This window comes from Ornithorhynchus anatinus, chromosome X5, assembly GCF_004115215.2.
Source record: "Ornithorhynchus anatinus isolate Pmale09 chromosome X5, mOrnAna1.pri.v4, whole genome shotgun sequence".
Taxonomy (NCBI): domain Eukaryota; kingdom Metazoa; phylum Chordata; class Mammalia; order Monotremata; family Ornithorhynchidae; genus Ornithorhynchus; species Ornithorhynchus anatinus.
Genome location: NC_041753.1, coordinates 28,938,639 through 28,955,395, shown reverse-complemented (window position 1 = coordinate 28,955,395; position 16,757 = coordinate 28,938,639). Strand labels below are relative to the sequence as shown.

The following is a 16,757-nucleotide window of genomic DNA, read 5'->3' as shown; positions in this document are numbered from 1 at the left end:
GAGAAGGATTTCAAGTTAGGGATAGTGTCCCAATTTCTCCTTTTGCAACAAAAATAACACGGTCAGTTGATGCATGTCTGAATCATGTTTAAGAACTGTAGTGCACACTGATTTTTTTTTTATGTTTCAAAAATAAAAGCTTTCACAAATCAAAATCCTACTCAAAATAAAAAAATCAGGCCTTATTAGGTAAACACTCCTAAGTTGCCTAAAAGTCCAAAATAGAATTTTGAGCATTAAATGTCAAATATAAAGCATGAATATTATTAACATAGTGATATCACACACACACACACACACACACACCACCACCACCACCCCCAACCCCGCCCCCCACCCTCCATCCTAACCCCAGTTCTACTGTTTGATAAAAAGGAAGAATCGTAAGCCAGGTGTTTCATATTCATAATCAGTTGTTTTTACTGAGCACTTACTATGTGCAGGGTGCTGTACTAAGCACTTGGGAGACTACAATACAACAGTAGAAAAGACACATTCCCTGCCCACAACAGGCTTATAAAAACAGGTATAGTAGACAAAGTAGACAGAGAGTTGGTCTCAGAACTCAGTCCACTGTAACCAGGTTTATGATTCAACCCCACCCATCTGTGTGCAAAGTGAGAATAGAGGCAGCATTGCCCAGTTAAAGTGAGAAGAGCTAGTCAACTTCCCCATTACAGACTCTCTGTGCCATCACTAGGAAAAATCTCAGCTAAGTGAAGCAGGCAGTTCAGGAAGATATTTGAGGTCCCTTCCCAAGCTTCCAGATCATTAAGTCCACACACAAGCTCAACCTTCTCAAGAATCCTCTGGAACTCCTTTCAGGTAGGCTATGTGGGGATAGGAATGGAGAGTTGGAGTAAGGGGAACATGAAGAGGACAGAGAATAGAAGAGAGAACATTCAGATAAGGAAGAGAAGGGCAATGATTGAGAACAAGAGTCTGCATAAGAGGAAGAGAGGAATCAAGAAAGGGGAAATGGTGAAGTGAAGATAAATAGTTACACAGGAAAAGGAAATGAGCCAAAGTCCCAAGGAAAGAAAGTGGAAAAGCAAAGAAGAGATTTGTAAGACACAAAGGAACTAGGAAGGAAGACTGAGAGGCTGGGAGGAAAGGAAATGCAGGGAAAGAGGTTAGAAACGGGATGGAAAAGGAGCAGGTAGAAAAGGAGCGATAAAGTGGACTGTGAACTGATTTTTGCCCCAGATTCAACAGAGCAGCTCACAGGGCTCACAATATAGCATTTCACCATTTTGCAGGTGAGGAAATGGAGGCCCAGAGAGTTTAAGTGACTTCCCCATAGTCACATAGTAGACCAAAGAAGGAGCTGGAACTTGAATCCATGTTTCCTTACTCTCAGCCCCATGCTCTTTCCAGTAAGCCATGTTACCTCTATCATTCCCATGAAGATAAAATTTATCAGGAACAATCTTATACACAGTATTACACCCAGAAACACCATACCTACAATGGACAGAAGGGCTTTGGGAATGACAATAGGCAAGAGAGAATGATTCATTTTTAGCCCTACTTTTCAGTGCTAAAACAGATTGCTCACCTGTTGAGTTCTTAAATTTATTCTGATTTCCCCTGCTCCTGTTTCTCTGACATGCAGTACGTGAACCCTATTTTATTAAGAAAAGCATTCTACAATGGAATCGTTAAGACATGTTGAAAAATGTTACTTTTCAGACTTCTCTGACAGATCATTTTAGACCACATTCTGATTTGGAATCTTACTGCAGCAAATTTACAAGCATCAGGGGCCTCTTCCCGTTCCCCAAAACCATGATGAAGTGGGTAATTCTGCATGTGTTATTAAACCAAGAATGCAAGTTTGCTATTCATCAAATCAGGGAGAATTCGGCTAAATGAGAAAACAAGTTTGTGTCTTAAGGGAGTTCACAATAAACAGTAAATAGAATTTTCCAAATTTGCTGGGACCCATTTTCAGAGCAGTGAGCTTGCTAAATCTACAATGAGCTTGGGAAAGAATTCAACTTTCTGTGTTAACAAAATCTCCTTTACGCACCTTGGCATACACTGTGAGAAAATAATTGATGAACATCTTAACCTTTAAGCGCACATGAATGTTCTATTTTTTGGGAGGACAACTGAATGCAAACATTCCTCATGTTTTAGGAGACCACATGAATTATTCCAACCCATTTTGGCCTGGCAATGTTGAACAAAAGCATGCATACATCTTTGAATGCAAGTCAGAAGCAGAGCTCACCACCAAACAATCTGCACTTCCTGAAGTTTCTAGAGCAGTTCCAGCAGCACCACCTACATGCCATATTTGACATTGACTGCCAAGACAGGATCTCCGACACTGAGGTCCTGGAATGGAGTCAGTCTACCAGCACTGAAACATTGCTTGCCACATCACACCTTCTCTGGAAGGGATGTGAGGAGGTAGACCACAGCACAATACCCAAATAGCTGCTATGTGGTAAGCTGGATTGGGGAAACCAAGAACAAGAAGAAGAGAAGAATCATTTTAAAGACACAGTGAAGCAAAACCTCAGATGATTTGGCAAAGATGTAGGCAAATGGACAACAGCAGAAGCAGACAGGTCTTTCTGTCAGGTGGCAATTGGAAATGAGGCAGTTTTTAGTTCAGAAGCTCCAGCCATATGGCTCCGACTGCTCCTCCTCCATCTGAATCCTAGGGTCCTCTAAGTAGTCACCCACTCGACCCATCACTGTGGGAGAGGAACAGGCAGAAGCTGAAGCTGCAGTATACCCTCCCAACTATTGGAACGTTGGTGGGGCAAAGAGGAGCATGAACTGTTCCCTTAACAATCATGCACTGTAGCTCTTCTTGTTATCACCGTTGTTGCTATTCCTTCTTATTTGTTTGTGCTTTGTCATATTCTCCTTAGCTTATGTCCATCACAGGTGCCCTCCCATTATCAATCAATCAGTGGTGTTTATTGAGCGCTTACTGTGTGCAGAGCACTGTACTAAGCACTTGGGAAAGTGCAGTACAACAAAGTTGATACACGTGTTCCCTACCCACAAGGAGCTAACAGCTAGAGGAGGGGCTTAAACAGTTTTGAGCCTCAGTGTGGTCCTGGGCTATGTCTCGCTTGTTGTCCTCCATTAATCGTGAGCTCTTGAGGACAGGTAACGTGGCTTAGGTTTTCTGTTGTACAGTGCCTTGCACTCAGTAGATGGTCAATAAATACAATACTACTAGGCTACTTACATCTTTCCCCATTGCTTAATGCAGTACATTGCACAAAGAAAACTCCTAGTAAATTCAAGTAATACTAATGATAATAATAATAAAACATCCAGTCAGAATTGCAAATGGTTCCAAACACTGCAGATACCAAATGTGTCAACCCAAAAAGTGACATTCTTTGTATGTAACAGTATTGGAAGGGACTGTCAGTCACGTACCCTCCTTTTCCCTCATACTTGTACATGGACAGGGCGGAAGAATAGAGAGAGACAAGAGGGAGAGAGAATAAAGAGACAGAAAATGGAGACACAGAGAGAATGAATGCTGTGGTTCGAAAAGATGCTCCTAAAGGTGGAACGTCTATGACTATGAGAGGCTGTGATTGATAAACCAATGTATGACTGAAGCTTCCTTCCACATCAAGTATATGTGAAAGCAGACCTCTGCAGAAGTGTTGGATGTGCTTCCCTGTGATGCCTCACACATCTTCAAAAGCCGAAGAACGGCATATGTTTCCTCATTAACACACACGTGCATTTCCTGTGGGGAAAAGAGCCATTATACCTTTAGGAGCCTTTTGTTTGATCTAGAATTATTTGTTCCAAAAACCACAACTATCACCTATTAAATGGAGCTCCAAAATCTTAAAGGAAAATGGATAATAAAAGGGGGCAAAAGTTATCCCTACTGAGAGTGATTTTGTTTTACAGAAAGTTGCCCTTTGCCATTCCAACTAAGACCATGTACCTAACGTATCAATGATCTGAGTATTTTTTTAGGCACTGCTACGTTTCTGACCAACAGGTGCTAAGAAGATAAGACTGATCATTTTCAATGTTTTTTTTTCTTGTCAGCTAGTTTCACTTTGTGGCTCTCACAGAGAGCTGAAATGCTGCTGCATTTGGCTTTCCAGGACTGTGGGGAAATTCAAATGAAAGCTATTCTTCTTACTGAATGTATTTTCAATTTAATGAAAACATTTTTTTTCATATTGGGCTCAAAAACCCAAGACTAGGATTTAAGGCTTTTTCAGGGTCCCTTGTATTCAGTAAGGAAGAAGAAAACAAGTCAATAGTTCTCTTTCACGCATACGAAATTCAATATAAATATGTAGCTAAAACCTCACTCCAGTTCACTAATTTTATGCCTGATGAAGAATTCAGCAAGCATCTCTCTCCAGATCGAAAGAATGGGAAACATTCACTCAAATGCAAAAAGAACATAGAAAGCCTTTAAGGACAGTGTCCACCACCAAGAGAAAGAGGGTGATCTCTTACTGGGCACAGTGATGGATAATAGCAAAGGCCCAAGTCATGCCATTCTGCTGTTTGCTGCATCATTATGTCGAGACCTCTTCAGCCTCTCTCCTACTCGCAAATTTTGTTGATTATAAAACCGGCTGAAGTTAACAGAGTTGAGCTCAGAGGTGTGCTCTGCTCTTAGTGACATCCTTCTTTGTTTGCCAGACAAAGTCTTTATATGCTCTAATTAACTTAGGCCAGACTTGGTTCAATACCAAAGCCTGAAGTCAGAGTCCTTGCCATAAAAGAGATGACTACAGCTGACGTGAATGTTTAAAAGACAAAGTAACCAGCAGAGAGTTGACACAGCCTACTACCCTCTATCAGGCTGCATGATGTTAATAAATAGCATCCTCTACATGGCTGGTCCTTCCTTTCAACTGCACATTATACTAGGATGAAAGGATTTATTTACTTTGGGCAGCATGATGCCAATTAAACGCGAAGCAATTTCATTCAGAAAGCCATTAGCATTCCATGTGGTCCTGCTAATCCTGAAGCATACCTCTGATATCCAGAGCCTTCAGGTCATTTCAGTAGCACTTGGGGGGGGGGGGAATATAATGTTCTTGCACCTCCCACCACTGTAAGCTAGTTTGATTTCAATACCTGAGATTCTCAGAGCAATGGGGGTGGAAAAATGCAATGCAGGTAACAGTGAAACCCATTTCCCTGGCTTTACAACATCTATTCACTATTGCCTGAAGCATATTGTCTATTGCTTTACTGCTGTCTGAATTTCTTATCAGCTAATTCAATGGGACCCGAATAGTTTAATGAGCTAGAGGTGGTGGCTGATTAGGTAGACACTCTCCAGACTTCCAAAATCAAACTCCATTTTTTGGCCATCCATAGAACCACTAGGACCGGGGAAAGGAAAAATGTGGACACGGTGCCATTTTAGCATAAGATTTTCAGTTGAGCAAACCCACCTGGGCCTTGCCATGTACTCCACTGATGACAGGGGCAATAGCTACAATTGCTCTTGAGTTCCGACAAAGTGATTCTGCCCATCCGCTCACCAAATACAAGCCATGAAAATATTTCCTGAATTACTTTCTGAAATTTGTTCTGGTGGGTGAGTTTGATCTGCATAAATGTATTAACCAAAAGATGAACTATGTAGGGTTTCCCAAGTGTAATAAATCAGAAAACTCCAAGCAGGTAATGCTGTTTACTCGCTTCCTGAAAAGAGAAAAAAAAATGTCCTAAAATTGACAGCAAAGTACAGAATAAATACACATTCAGCTTCACTGATCAAGTTCAGCTTGGCCTAATAGATGGAGCATGGGACTGGGAATTAGGAGACAGAGGTTTGAGTACCAGTTCCAACCAGTGGCCTACTCTTGTACCCCGGGCAAGTCACTTAATTTCTCTGGGCCTCGGTTTCCTCATCTATAAAAAGGGGATGAGGTAGATTGTGATCCCCATGTAGGACAGGGACTGTGCCTGATCTGAAGAGTTTGCATTTACCCTACACAAGATGCTTCACACAGTAGCACTTAGCACATAGTAAGCTCTTAGTGAATGCCATAATAATAATGAAAACCTCGTATTTACCCTACATGCAATGCTTTGCACAGTGGCACTTAGCACATAGTAAGCACTTAGTGAATAATGTTCAAAGGGAACTCTTAATTCCACGGATTAGACTTCTTGTAATCATTATGACATTTTTTAAGCATTTTGTGCCAAGAGCCAGGGTAGATGCAAGATAATGCTATGGGACAGAGTCCCTGATCCACACAGGCCTCACAATCTATCTTATCCCCATTTTACAGACAAGGAAACTGAAATCTAGTGAAGCTAAATGGCTTACCCAAGGCCGTATAGCAGGCCAGTGGCAGACCCGGGACTAGAACCTGGGTTCCTTGGCTCCCAGTCCCGGGCTCTTCCTACTAGGTTAAATCACACCCAAGGTCCATCCAGCCCAGCATTTTGTCCCTTACAGAGTCTCCAGGATGCATCAAACATTCAATGGTATTAAATTGAATGCTTACTGTGTGTGGAGCACTGTGCTAAGCACTTGGCAAAGTGCACCACAACAGAGTTGGTAGATGTGATCCCTGCCCAATCAATCAATCACTGGTATTTATTGAGCATTTATTGTGTGCAGAGCACAGTACTAAGCACTTGGGAGAGCCCACAGGGAACTCACAGTTTACAAGAGTAGACAGACAATCAAATAAATTACAGGTAGGGGAAATGTCAGCATATAAGAATATGTACAGAAGTGCTGCAGGGCTGGGGTGAATATCAAAGTGCATAAGGGGTACACAGCCAAGTGCATAGTCGATGCAGAGGGGAAGGAGGATAGGAGAAATGAGGGCTTAGTCAAGGAAGACATCTTGGATACATGAAGGCACTGTGTGGCTTTAAAGCACTCAGTCAGCTCGCCACCTCCTACCTGACCTCACTGATCTACTACAGCTCAGCCCACACACTCTGCTCCTCTAGTGCCAGCTTACTCACTGTGCCCTGGTCTCATTTATCTCACTGCTGCCCCCTTTCCCACATCCTCCCTCTTGCCTGGAACTCCCTCCCCCTCTATATACTCCAGGCCACCACTCTCCCCACCTTCAAAGCCATATTAAGGTGACATCTCCTACAGGACGCCTTCAACGATTAAGCTCTCTTTTCCTTGGCTCCCTCTCCCTTCTGCATCATCTATGCAGTTGGATCTGTGACTTTTAGACATTTGATATTTGTCCCATCCTCAACCACACAATGCTTATGTGAATATCTATAAATGATATATTATAAATTATTTACTTATATTAATATCTTTCTCACCCTCTAGACTGTAAGTGGTCAGGGAACATGTATTGTACTCTACCAAGCGCTTAGAATGGTGCCCTGCAGACGGTAAGCACTCAATAAATACTGGTTATGATGATGATGGACACCTAACATCATGATTAAAGAAAGCACATCCAAGATCTCCGAGTTTTCTCCTCTACACGTTTAAATTTCCCTCTAGTTTTAGATTCTTTATCCTAAGAGGGGGCAACAAAGATAAATATCTACAGTCATTAGGTATCGTTATCATCCAGCGGCCACTTTACCCAGCAGTAACAATAATAATAATATGAAACACTGATGGTGGTGGTGATGATGGAGCAGTGTAGCCTAGTGGATAGAGCACGGGACTGGGAGTCAGAGAACCTAGGTTTCAATCCCGGCTCTCCCACTTGTCTGCTGTGTGACTTCGGGCAATTCATTAATTTCTCTGTGACTCAATTACCTAATCTGTAAAATGGGGATTAAGACTGTGAGCCCCACGTGGGACAGGGATTATGTCCAACCTGATTTCCTTGGATCCACCCCAGTTCTTAGTACGGTGCCTTGCACATAGTAAGTGCTTAACAAATGCTATTATTCTTATATCTCTGTGCCTCACTGACCTCATTGGTAAAATGGGAATTCAGACTGTAAACCCCATGTGGGGTATGGACTATGTCCAACCTGATTAGTTTGCATCTATCCCAGCATTTAGTACAGTGCCTGGCCCCTAATTAACACTTAACAAACATTAAAAAAAAATGATGATGATGATGATGATGATGATGGAGGAAACACGCAAAGTATAAACTTAGGGAAGCGGAGTGGCCTAGTGAAAAGAACACAGGTCTAGGAGTTAGGGGACCTGGGTTCTAATCCCAGCTCTGCCACTTGGCTGCTGTGTGACCTCAGGCAAGTCATTTAACATAGCTGTACCTTGTTTTTCTCATTTGGAAATTGGAGATGACATACCTGTTCATCCTTCCATTCAGATTCTGAGCCCCATGTGGGATAGGATCTGTGTCTGACCCAATGCTCGGCACACAGTAAGCACTTAATAAATACCATTATTATTGTTGTTATTATTTACCAATATAAGACAGAAACCATTAAAAGTACCTAAATATGTTCTTAAATGCCTTGGAGATTTGACTGCATTCAAAGAATGTCAATAAATACAGCAAGGCCAATCAATACCTAATACTCATTTACCTAACAAGTGCTTCTACTCGACATTAATACCAACCCCAATAGTCTGAGCAGCAGAATTAAGACTTTGTAGACTCCCAGGATAGGTGAATTCTTGCAGAACCTGCAGATGACTTTGGCAGTACTCCACATTTTTAGACCCAATGGCCAGAACCAACTGGACTACCATATATCTCAGTGGAAAGAGGTCAGGTACTCCTCTATCTGTAGGAATGTTTTATTCCTAACCTCAACACTCATCATTTCATCTATCCTTTCTTTCTTCACCAACAGAGGAAAATGAAGTCCGGATCAATCTAAACCTACCACCCGGTTTCCCAGCGCTCTTCCCCAGTGGCCTGTAGTGGATTTTAAAATAAATCATGTAGTAAAGAGAGTATCTTGTCAAAGACTCTAAAAAGCAAATCTAGCCTACCCCAAGGATTTCCTGTTTCCTTTCAGCACCCATTAATAGGGAGTGGTCTGTTTACCAAAAGATGATTTTGATCTGAGTCTTCTTATAATTCCAAATATAACTCCCACTCCCAAGTACAGAAGGAATCCCATTTCTCTTTCTCTCCCGTCCCCCACTCCCCACCCCCGGCATCAACCTCCCATCCATCATTTAAAAGATTTCTGCAGCACAGGCACTTTCAACTCTGGATTTAAAGGTCAGGTCTGCCCTAGCAAATTATCCAGATAATTCAGGCCTCAAAATATACATTGGCCAAGTCTAAATGGGCTTCCTGTATTTTTGAAAGGATTTTCCTAATGGAAAACCTCTTGTTGGATCCAAATCTGCATGGCACAGAACAAACCTCCAGTTTCATACAAATGCCTGCTGGGCTATGTCTCTGTAGAAAGAGGGAATGTTTGGGGAACTGCATACCCCCAAGGGGGCTCTGATTTCAGCACAGTCATTTTTAGACAGATAGTATTTCAGGCTTTCTCCACCCACCCTCAGTCTTGTCCTCTTGCTGCTCTGAACAAGACTCCCTTATCTCTAAACTATAGTTCCTTCATCTAGATAGCAGTAAGGCGATCTTTGTATGTGCCAACACCTCTCTGGGCATCAGTTGCCAACCAGGCCAACTCTCTGGCCAGACAGCAACTACATCTAAAAGCCCAGTACCCACCCCCACCCAAGAAGAGAAAGGTGTCGACATCTCAGAGGCATATAAAGGCATATAAAGAAAGACTGTCACAAATCTCTCACTTGTAGCACTAAATCGATTTTTCTCCCATAAGGAAACATACGGCTTCAGGATTGTTTGGTAAAAGATGCATTTTGTCGTACCCTCTCCCCCGACCCACACACCCAGTTCAGCTTTTGCTGCAATTATCTGGCTCGTTTAGGCCCTCAGATGCCCAATTTGGGCTTTAATGTCTGGGTGACTGAATCCAAAGTGTATTTTGGGGGATCTGGCTTATCCGGAGAGTATGCTGGTGGAGTTTGTTTAATGTTTGTGAAACTAAATACAGTAACAGGTTATAAAAGACTCACGCTACACCTACTTCAAAAGTGACACCATAAGAGAGGCAGGCTCTTGTGCTTTACTAGAATTCCCTGTGATCATACCACACGGTTCTGATCTATTGCCAGAACGTTTTGATGACTTATTTGAGAAAACAAAGTTTGATTTGGAAATAAATACACTGAAAAGTATGCCTCTATAAAATAAAACTGCATCATCTTGATGTGGAAATAACTTGAAAAAACCCCAGGAAAAAAACATAAGACCCGATTCCATAGCATACAATTTGTACTGTGGGCAATATCAAAGTACTGCCAAAGGAATACTGGGTTTAGGTGGGAGAGCCCAAATAAAATAAAAGGAAATAAAATCAACAAATAGCTTGCTCGCAGAACCAGCTATGTCCATTTTTTTTAATTCTCCTATGTCAAGATAGTAAAATCTATTTCATAATTCTTAATAAAATACATTAACTCATCCTAAGCTATATCGTCCATTAGGGAAATGACATTTCAAATATAAGTCTATATTTACTATGTACCAATTATAAACAGCCTGAACATTGCATGACACAGTTTAAGAATGAACAGTGATACTCATATTCTTATTCTATGTGTAGACTACTGAGTTAAGTTGGTGATTTACACAGCCTGCTGCCGCTCTCTCATCAAAAAATACATTGAAGATGTTACTGCCCAATATTCTGTGCAGTTTGAACTTACAAAAGATAAATGCTGGACTACTGCAAACTCTCATGGGGTAGACATTCTATAAATGCTCTCTCAAAATATTTCAGGATACTTTTAACAGATGAAGTCAGTTTTAAAAGGATGTCCTGGCTTTACTTCCCACTTCCCATGGAAACCACGCACCGTGGTACCAAGAGAAGAACTTAATTCGAATGAAAGCCAAAACATCACAGCACGGTGTATCATTTATAAGTTTAGAAATAACATTTTGAAGCAAAACATTAAAAAGCATCATTAGTAAAGCAGGTGACTGTGACCAGTTGAAACACCCAACCCCAGATGAGCTCTCTTAACATTCGTTTTCATTTCTTAGACTCTGAACATTGGAAGATAAATCCTCCGCACCTCTAGGCTTTCGCCCTGTCAGTTGGATGTGGCTACTACTATTCCCCAACTAGCCGTTAGCTTATCAGGGAGAGAAGAGGTCAAATCCATCCCCTTCCGGCAATCAATCTGAATATGTAATCGTGGGTGAGATGAAGATATGTCATGGTAAGTGATGACAGGACCTGCAACTCCAGAGATCCAGGGGGCTCATTAGAAGAATTGTAGTGCTGACTAGAGACAGACTGATTTATGTTGTGGGGATGAGAAAAAGGTCTAAGTTCTGCCCGGGCTGCTCCAAAGAGCAACGCGGTAGCTAAAACTTTGCTTTATCGAACCTCTGGATGGCCAAAGAGCAGCGATTCCGGTAAGATCGAGGAGCATCTGAGTTTTCTTAACGGTCTCATTTAGTGCCAGACATCTCAGAGGTAGCAAGTTAGATCAGGAGAAAAACAAGGCTGTCCGTACTCCAGATGTCAAATATCAGATGAGGGGCAACAGCTTTTACTTTTAATCTGATGAAGCCAGGGAACACAACCGTTATTAATACAGTCCGTCCCCCCCCAGCCCACCCTCCAGATCTTTATCATCGCTGCAAATAAAGCGAAACGGGCTCTAAACACGAACCTCCCGAAAGGGACGTGTTTAATTACGTTTCGGGTTTTGCTTTCAAACGCTAGTCTGTTGGCGAGTGCCACCCAGACGCCGAAATGTCCAAGAAAGGATTACACAGCAGTGAGCTGCAGGACCCAACCATCTGCCAGCCCGTCGGGAAGCAATGACCAGATTTCGAAAGGAAGGAAAACGCTCCGGAAAGACGGACGACACTCTTTGCCCCTCAGCTCCAGCGTTAGCCGCTCGGAAAAAATTCACAGTAATTACAGTCCGTCTGCACATTAGTTTACAGGAGCTGACACTTGCCAGGGGCAAAAGCGAACCACGTTGATGAATGTGGACTTCTTGCCTTGGACTCTCTCTTTCCAAACTGGGGGGGGGGGGGGGCGGGCGGGGGGGGAGGTGAAAGAGGAGGGCAAGGGTGGGAAGTTGGGTGAGCTCGAGACCAAGTGTCCAAAAGGTGGAGACCCTCCCTCGCCCCTTCCCTCCCCTGCCACCTTGGAGAGGTCCCGCAGCCCGCAGCGGAATAGCAGGGGGCTGGAACTCGGCTGTCCCGTCCTCTGGTCCCCTGGTCCGGATCTTCACCCAGCCGGGGACGGGGAGGGGAAGGGTCAAGCGGAGCGAAGGGGTCGACCTGGGACCCTGTGCCTCTTGGCTGGCAAGAGGGTCGGCAAAGCGCTGGCACCCCGGAGTAGCCGGGGTCCTCCTCCTCTCCACTGCAGCCCAGGGGCGGCGGGAAGGAGGAGCAGACCCCAGGCCCATCGCTGGGAAAGGGGGGGGGGGGGGGGGGGGGGGGAGGGGGAAGGAGGCGTTGAGGGATCCCTGTCCCATCCCCAGCAGGGAAACCCTTCTTCCCGCACGGCTCCCACTCTCGGCCGTCGCCGGTGTCAGTTGCTTCTTCCCGGGACGGGACGGGACGGGACGGGACCGGACAGGACGCCCCGTCCAGCTCTCACCTCCTTGAGCTCCCTGGCCACGTCCTTCAGGTCACCCAGGACCAGCTCCAGGTCCTGCACGATGTTCCGGATCTGCTCCTTCACCTTGGCCTTGCCCGGGGGGGCCGGCGGGGGCGGCGATCCCGGGGCCCCGGCCGACATGCTGAGGGGCCGGGCCGGGCCGGGGCCGGGCGAGGGGCGAGAGTCAGGAGCGCCGGGCGGGCGGAGGCGGGTGCGGGCGCGGGGGGGCCCTGGCCGGGGCCCCGGGACGACAGAAGGAGCGGCAGGCTCGGGATCCCCCCTGCATGGCGCGCCCCCCCCGGGCGGCAGCGGCGGCAGCCCCGGGCGCTCCCTTCGCCGCCGGGCGGCTTCGCGCTATTGCCATCGGCTCCAAGCCCAGCGCCGGGCTGAGCGGCAGAAAGAGACACAGAGAAAGAGAGAGCGAGAGAGACAGAGATGGGCTGCAGACCGAGGAGCAGCGCGCCTGCGCCTGCCTCCCCACCGCTCTCTCCCTTTCGAGCACACACACACACACACACACACACACACACGCACGGAGTTTCTCACAAACTCACGCGTTCGCTCACAGACTTTGTCCCCCTCTCATACATCCCCATACTCTGCCAGAGTCACACTCATAAACAGGGACTCTTCCTCGTCACTCTCTCTCGCACACACAACGCACATTCGGACGGAAACCAAGAAGTGGGAAACTACAAGCCTGTGGGAGACATTCCCCCCTGGCAGTCGGTCAAGAGGCTGAATTCCTTTCCTCTCTCTCCTCCACCTTTTGGGAGCAGAATGAGGAAGACTTCTGCTTCTGTTTCTCCACCTTGTCCGTTTTACTCATCTCTAAATACACACACACACGTCCTTATCACTTCTTGTTTTTCCTCACTGCCAGCAAGAAGCCACCTACTCGGGATTCTTTCTGGCTATAGATTCTCCTAGCCCCAGATTTCCATTTCACCATTTATTCCTCTCTGGATGGATGCTGGAAAAAGTGCTCTCAGGATAAGAGTGGATTTATGATCCCACACCATACTCACTACTCGCTCACAACAGTTTCCCACCTTCCTCGATGTGACAGCCAGGAAATCTTTCCAGTGGAAGTCTGATCCGTGTGTGGAGGGTTCTTTCCCCAAAAAACTTTCCCCAGTGCTTCCCTGAACTGCCTTCATTCTGTTCCAGTTCCGTCTTTGTGGTGTGCCAAATCCTTTTTTAAAAAAAAAAATTACTTTTATGATATGTGTTAAGTACTCACTATGTGTCAAGCACTGTTCCAAGCGCTGGGGTAGCTACAAGTTTTATCAGGTTGGACACAATTCCTGTCCCACACGGGGTTCACAGTCTAAGTAGGAGGGAGTAGGATTTAATCCCCATCTTTCCATCTTCTTGCTCCTTCCCTTCCACTCACCTGTTGGGAAGGATTGAAACACTTTCAAGGCTTGGCCTGAAGGCCACACTGATCTGAAGGGCAAGAGGGGATTGTCAGGAGGAAGGATAAGATCATGTCAGACTCTCCGAGGGAGGTGTAGACACCCAACAGCTGCTGAGCAAGTCTCAGGAGAATCCTTCGAAGCCCAAATGTGAACAAGGCAAGGACCTGGCACTTAATCTTAGCTGGAGGCTCACATGCCTGTCAGATTTTACTTCCCCATTTACTCTCTTCTCTCTCCCTCCCTCCCTCTTAGATGAACCTAAAAGTACTTAGCTTTAGTCCAACGTAAAGCCTTCTAGCAGCTGGTAAGGGGAGTTATGCTGTGATTATGTTCCGAGACAGTTCTCACAGTTTTGTCTGCTAACGGGTCACAGAAAGAGGAGATGGGAGGGTGAGAAGTGTGGAAATCTGACAGGTTCCAATTAGGTAAGGAGACAAACTATTATGTCAACAGACGTAGGAAGTTTTGTTTTTTTTCCCAGTAGACAAACCCTTGGACTGCGAAGTCTGGTTCCCATTAGCTGGAGATGTGGTAGAGGTTTGCACAACTTACCAGTCCATCTGCAGCCTCCTATAGAATTAGGTAGCCCAAGGAAGAAGTTTTTATGGGTCATCTACCCATTTTAGGCCTAACACAGTACTTATCTAACTTCATCTTGGAAGGAAAGAAGCAGCTGTTCTTCATTTTGCTCTCCAGCTCACCATTCCATGTGCCTTACAACTGGCTTTCTCAGAGCTCTTCGAGGCCTATCTCCTCATTTCTCTTTATGGCCTGGCCCCAACCCTAGAGACCATTCCCGTGTTTAAACCAGCCTGGCTCAAAGCTACCGCAAAGAAGTACTTTGGGGGAAGTCCTTGGGAGGAGCCTTAATTCTTTTTAGTGGGGAGAAAAATGTCCCAAGATTATTGGGTACCAGGCAGAGAGCTTTAGGGGGGCCGAAGGCATAACCAACTATTCACTTTCCAGTGGCTTCTTCCCCATTGTTTCCAAACATGCTCATTTCTCCCCATCCTAAAAAAAAACCTTCTCTTGATCCCACAGCTCCCTCCAGTTAGTCCCCCATCTCACTGCTAACATTCCTCTCCAAATTCCTTGAGTGAGTTGTCTAAACCCACTGCCTCTATTTCCTCTCCTCCTGTTCTTTCCTTGACCCTCTGCAATCTGGCTTCCACCCCCTCCACTTCATGGAAACTGCCTTGACTACTATATCAACCTCTTCGCTGACCTTCCGTCCTCCTATCTTTCCCCACTTCATTCTTTTCTTCACTTTATTGCCTGATCATTTTTCTAAAAAAAAAAAATTAAGTCCACTTCCCCCACTCCTCAAGAACCTCCAGTGGTTGTCCATCCAACCTGTCCAGCAACAGGTTTGCTGCTGTTCTGTCCAGCAAACAGAAACTCCTTTCCATAGGGTTTTAAGCAAACAGCTCACCCCCTCCTATCTTACCTCACTGATTTCCTATTACATCCCAGCTCACGTTTCACTCTTTCAACCCCTACCTAATCACTGTACCTCTGTTTCGCCTATCTTGCTGCTATCTTCGCTTGTTTCTGGCCTGATTAGCTTGAATTTACACCAGAACCAAGTACAGATGCTTGACACATAGCACTTAACAAATATAAAAAAGCCTTAATAAAGTCACATATCCTCTAAGAGTCTTCCCTGACTAGCCCCTCATTTTCCCCACTCTCTCTCTCTTCTGCCTCACCTATGGACTTGGACCTGTAACCTTTAAACATTTGATAGTCACCCCACCCTCAACCCCACAGCACTTATGTACATATCCATAATGTATTTTTAATGTCTTCCTCACCCTCTAGACTATAAGCTCTTTGTGGGTAGGGAATGCGTCTACCAACTCTGTTGTACTGTACTCTCCCAAGTGCTTAGTACAGTGCTCTGCACAGAGTTAAGTGCTCAGTATATATCATTAATTGATTGATGTCAATTAATTGATTGATTGGAAAGTCTATTCCAATGCCAGAAGGGGGCAAAGGGCAAGGGAAGAGGATGGAGGCTCTCTAACAGGGGCTTTCACAGTGCTTAGATACCTCTTTATTCTCAGGTCAGAGACATTATATGTACCTCAGAGGTAGAGAACGACTTAGTCACTAGTCAGGAAGCTAATCGCTAATCCCAATTTAAGTAGCAGTGTGGCCTAGTGGCTAGTGGAAAGTGTGGGCTAATGGAAAGGGCAGGGGCCTAGGAGTCAGAGGATCTGGGTTCAAATCCCAACCTGCCACTTGACTGCTGTGTGACCTTGGGCAAATCACTTAACTTTTCTGTGCCTCAGTTACCTGATCTGTAAAATGGGGATTAAGACTGTGAGCCCCAAGCAAAACATGGGCTGTGCTCAATCTGACTAGCTTGTAGCTACCCCAGCGCTTAGTACAGTGCCTGGAACATAATAAGTGCTGAACAAATACCATGGAAAAGGTCCTGATTATCTTGTACCTACTCCAGTGCTTAGTACAGTGCCTGGCACATAGTAAACACTTAACAGATGTCATAAAAAAAATCAAGTTTCTGCCAAATCCTGCAGCAGACCAGTTAGACACAGACGTGTTAAGCAGAGCTACGTACATGTGCACATAAAACCCATTCCAGATGTGTTGGGCTGGAGCCATTTGCCAGGATCACATACCCCAGCATGGGTAGAACAGCGGCTGCTGCTTCCTCACCGTCTTTCTCTTCCTGGTTTGAAACACGAAGGATTGGATGATTATAGGAGATCATCTAGTGGTTGCTTCTTC

General features: G+C 45.0%; 1 protein-coding gene across 1 annotated transcript in view; it reads right to left on the bottom strand.

Moving 5' to 3' along the window:
- Positions 1 to 12,728, bottom strand: part of PRR16 (proline rich 16) — a 219,002-nt gene extending 206,274 nt beyond the window's left edge. Inside the window, exon 1 of the mRNA XM_029056367.2 lies at positions 12,583 to 12,728. Within this exon, the coding sequence (XP_028912200.2) occupies positions 12,583 to 12,723 (141 nt within the window). The 5' untranslated portion in view covers positions 12,724 to 12,728. The remainder of the gene's footprint in view (positions 1 to 12,582) is intronic.
- Between the last annotated feature and the right edge of the window lie 4,029 nt (positions 12,729 to 16,757).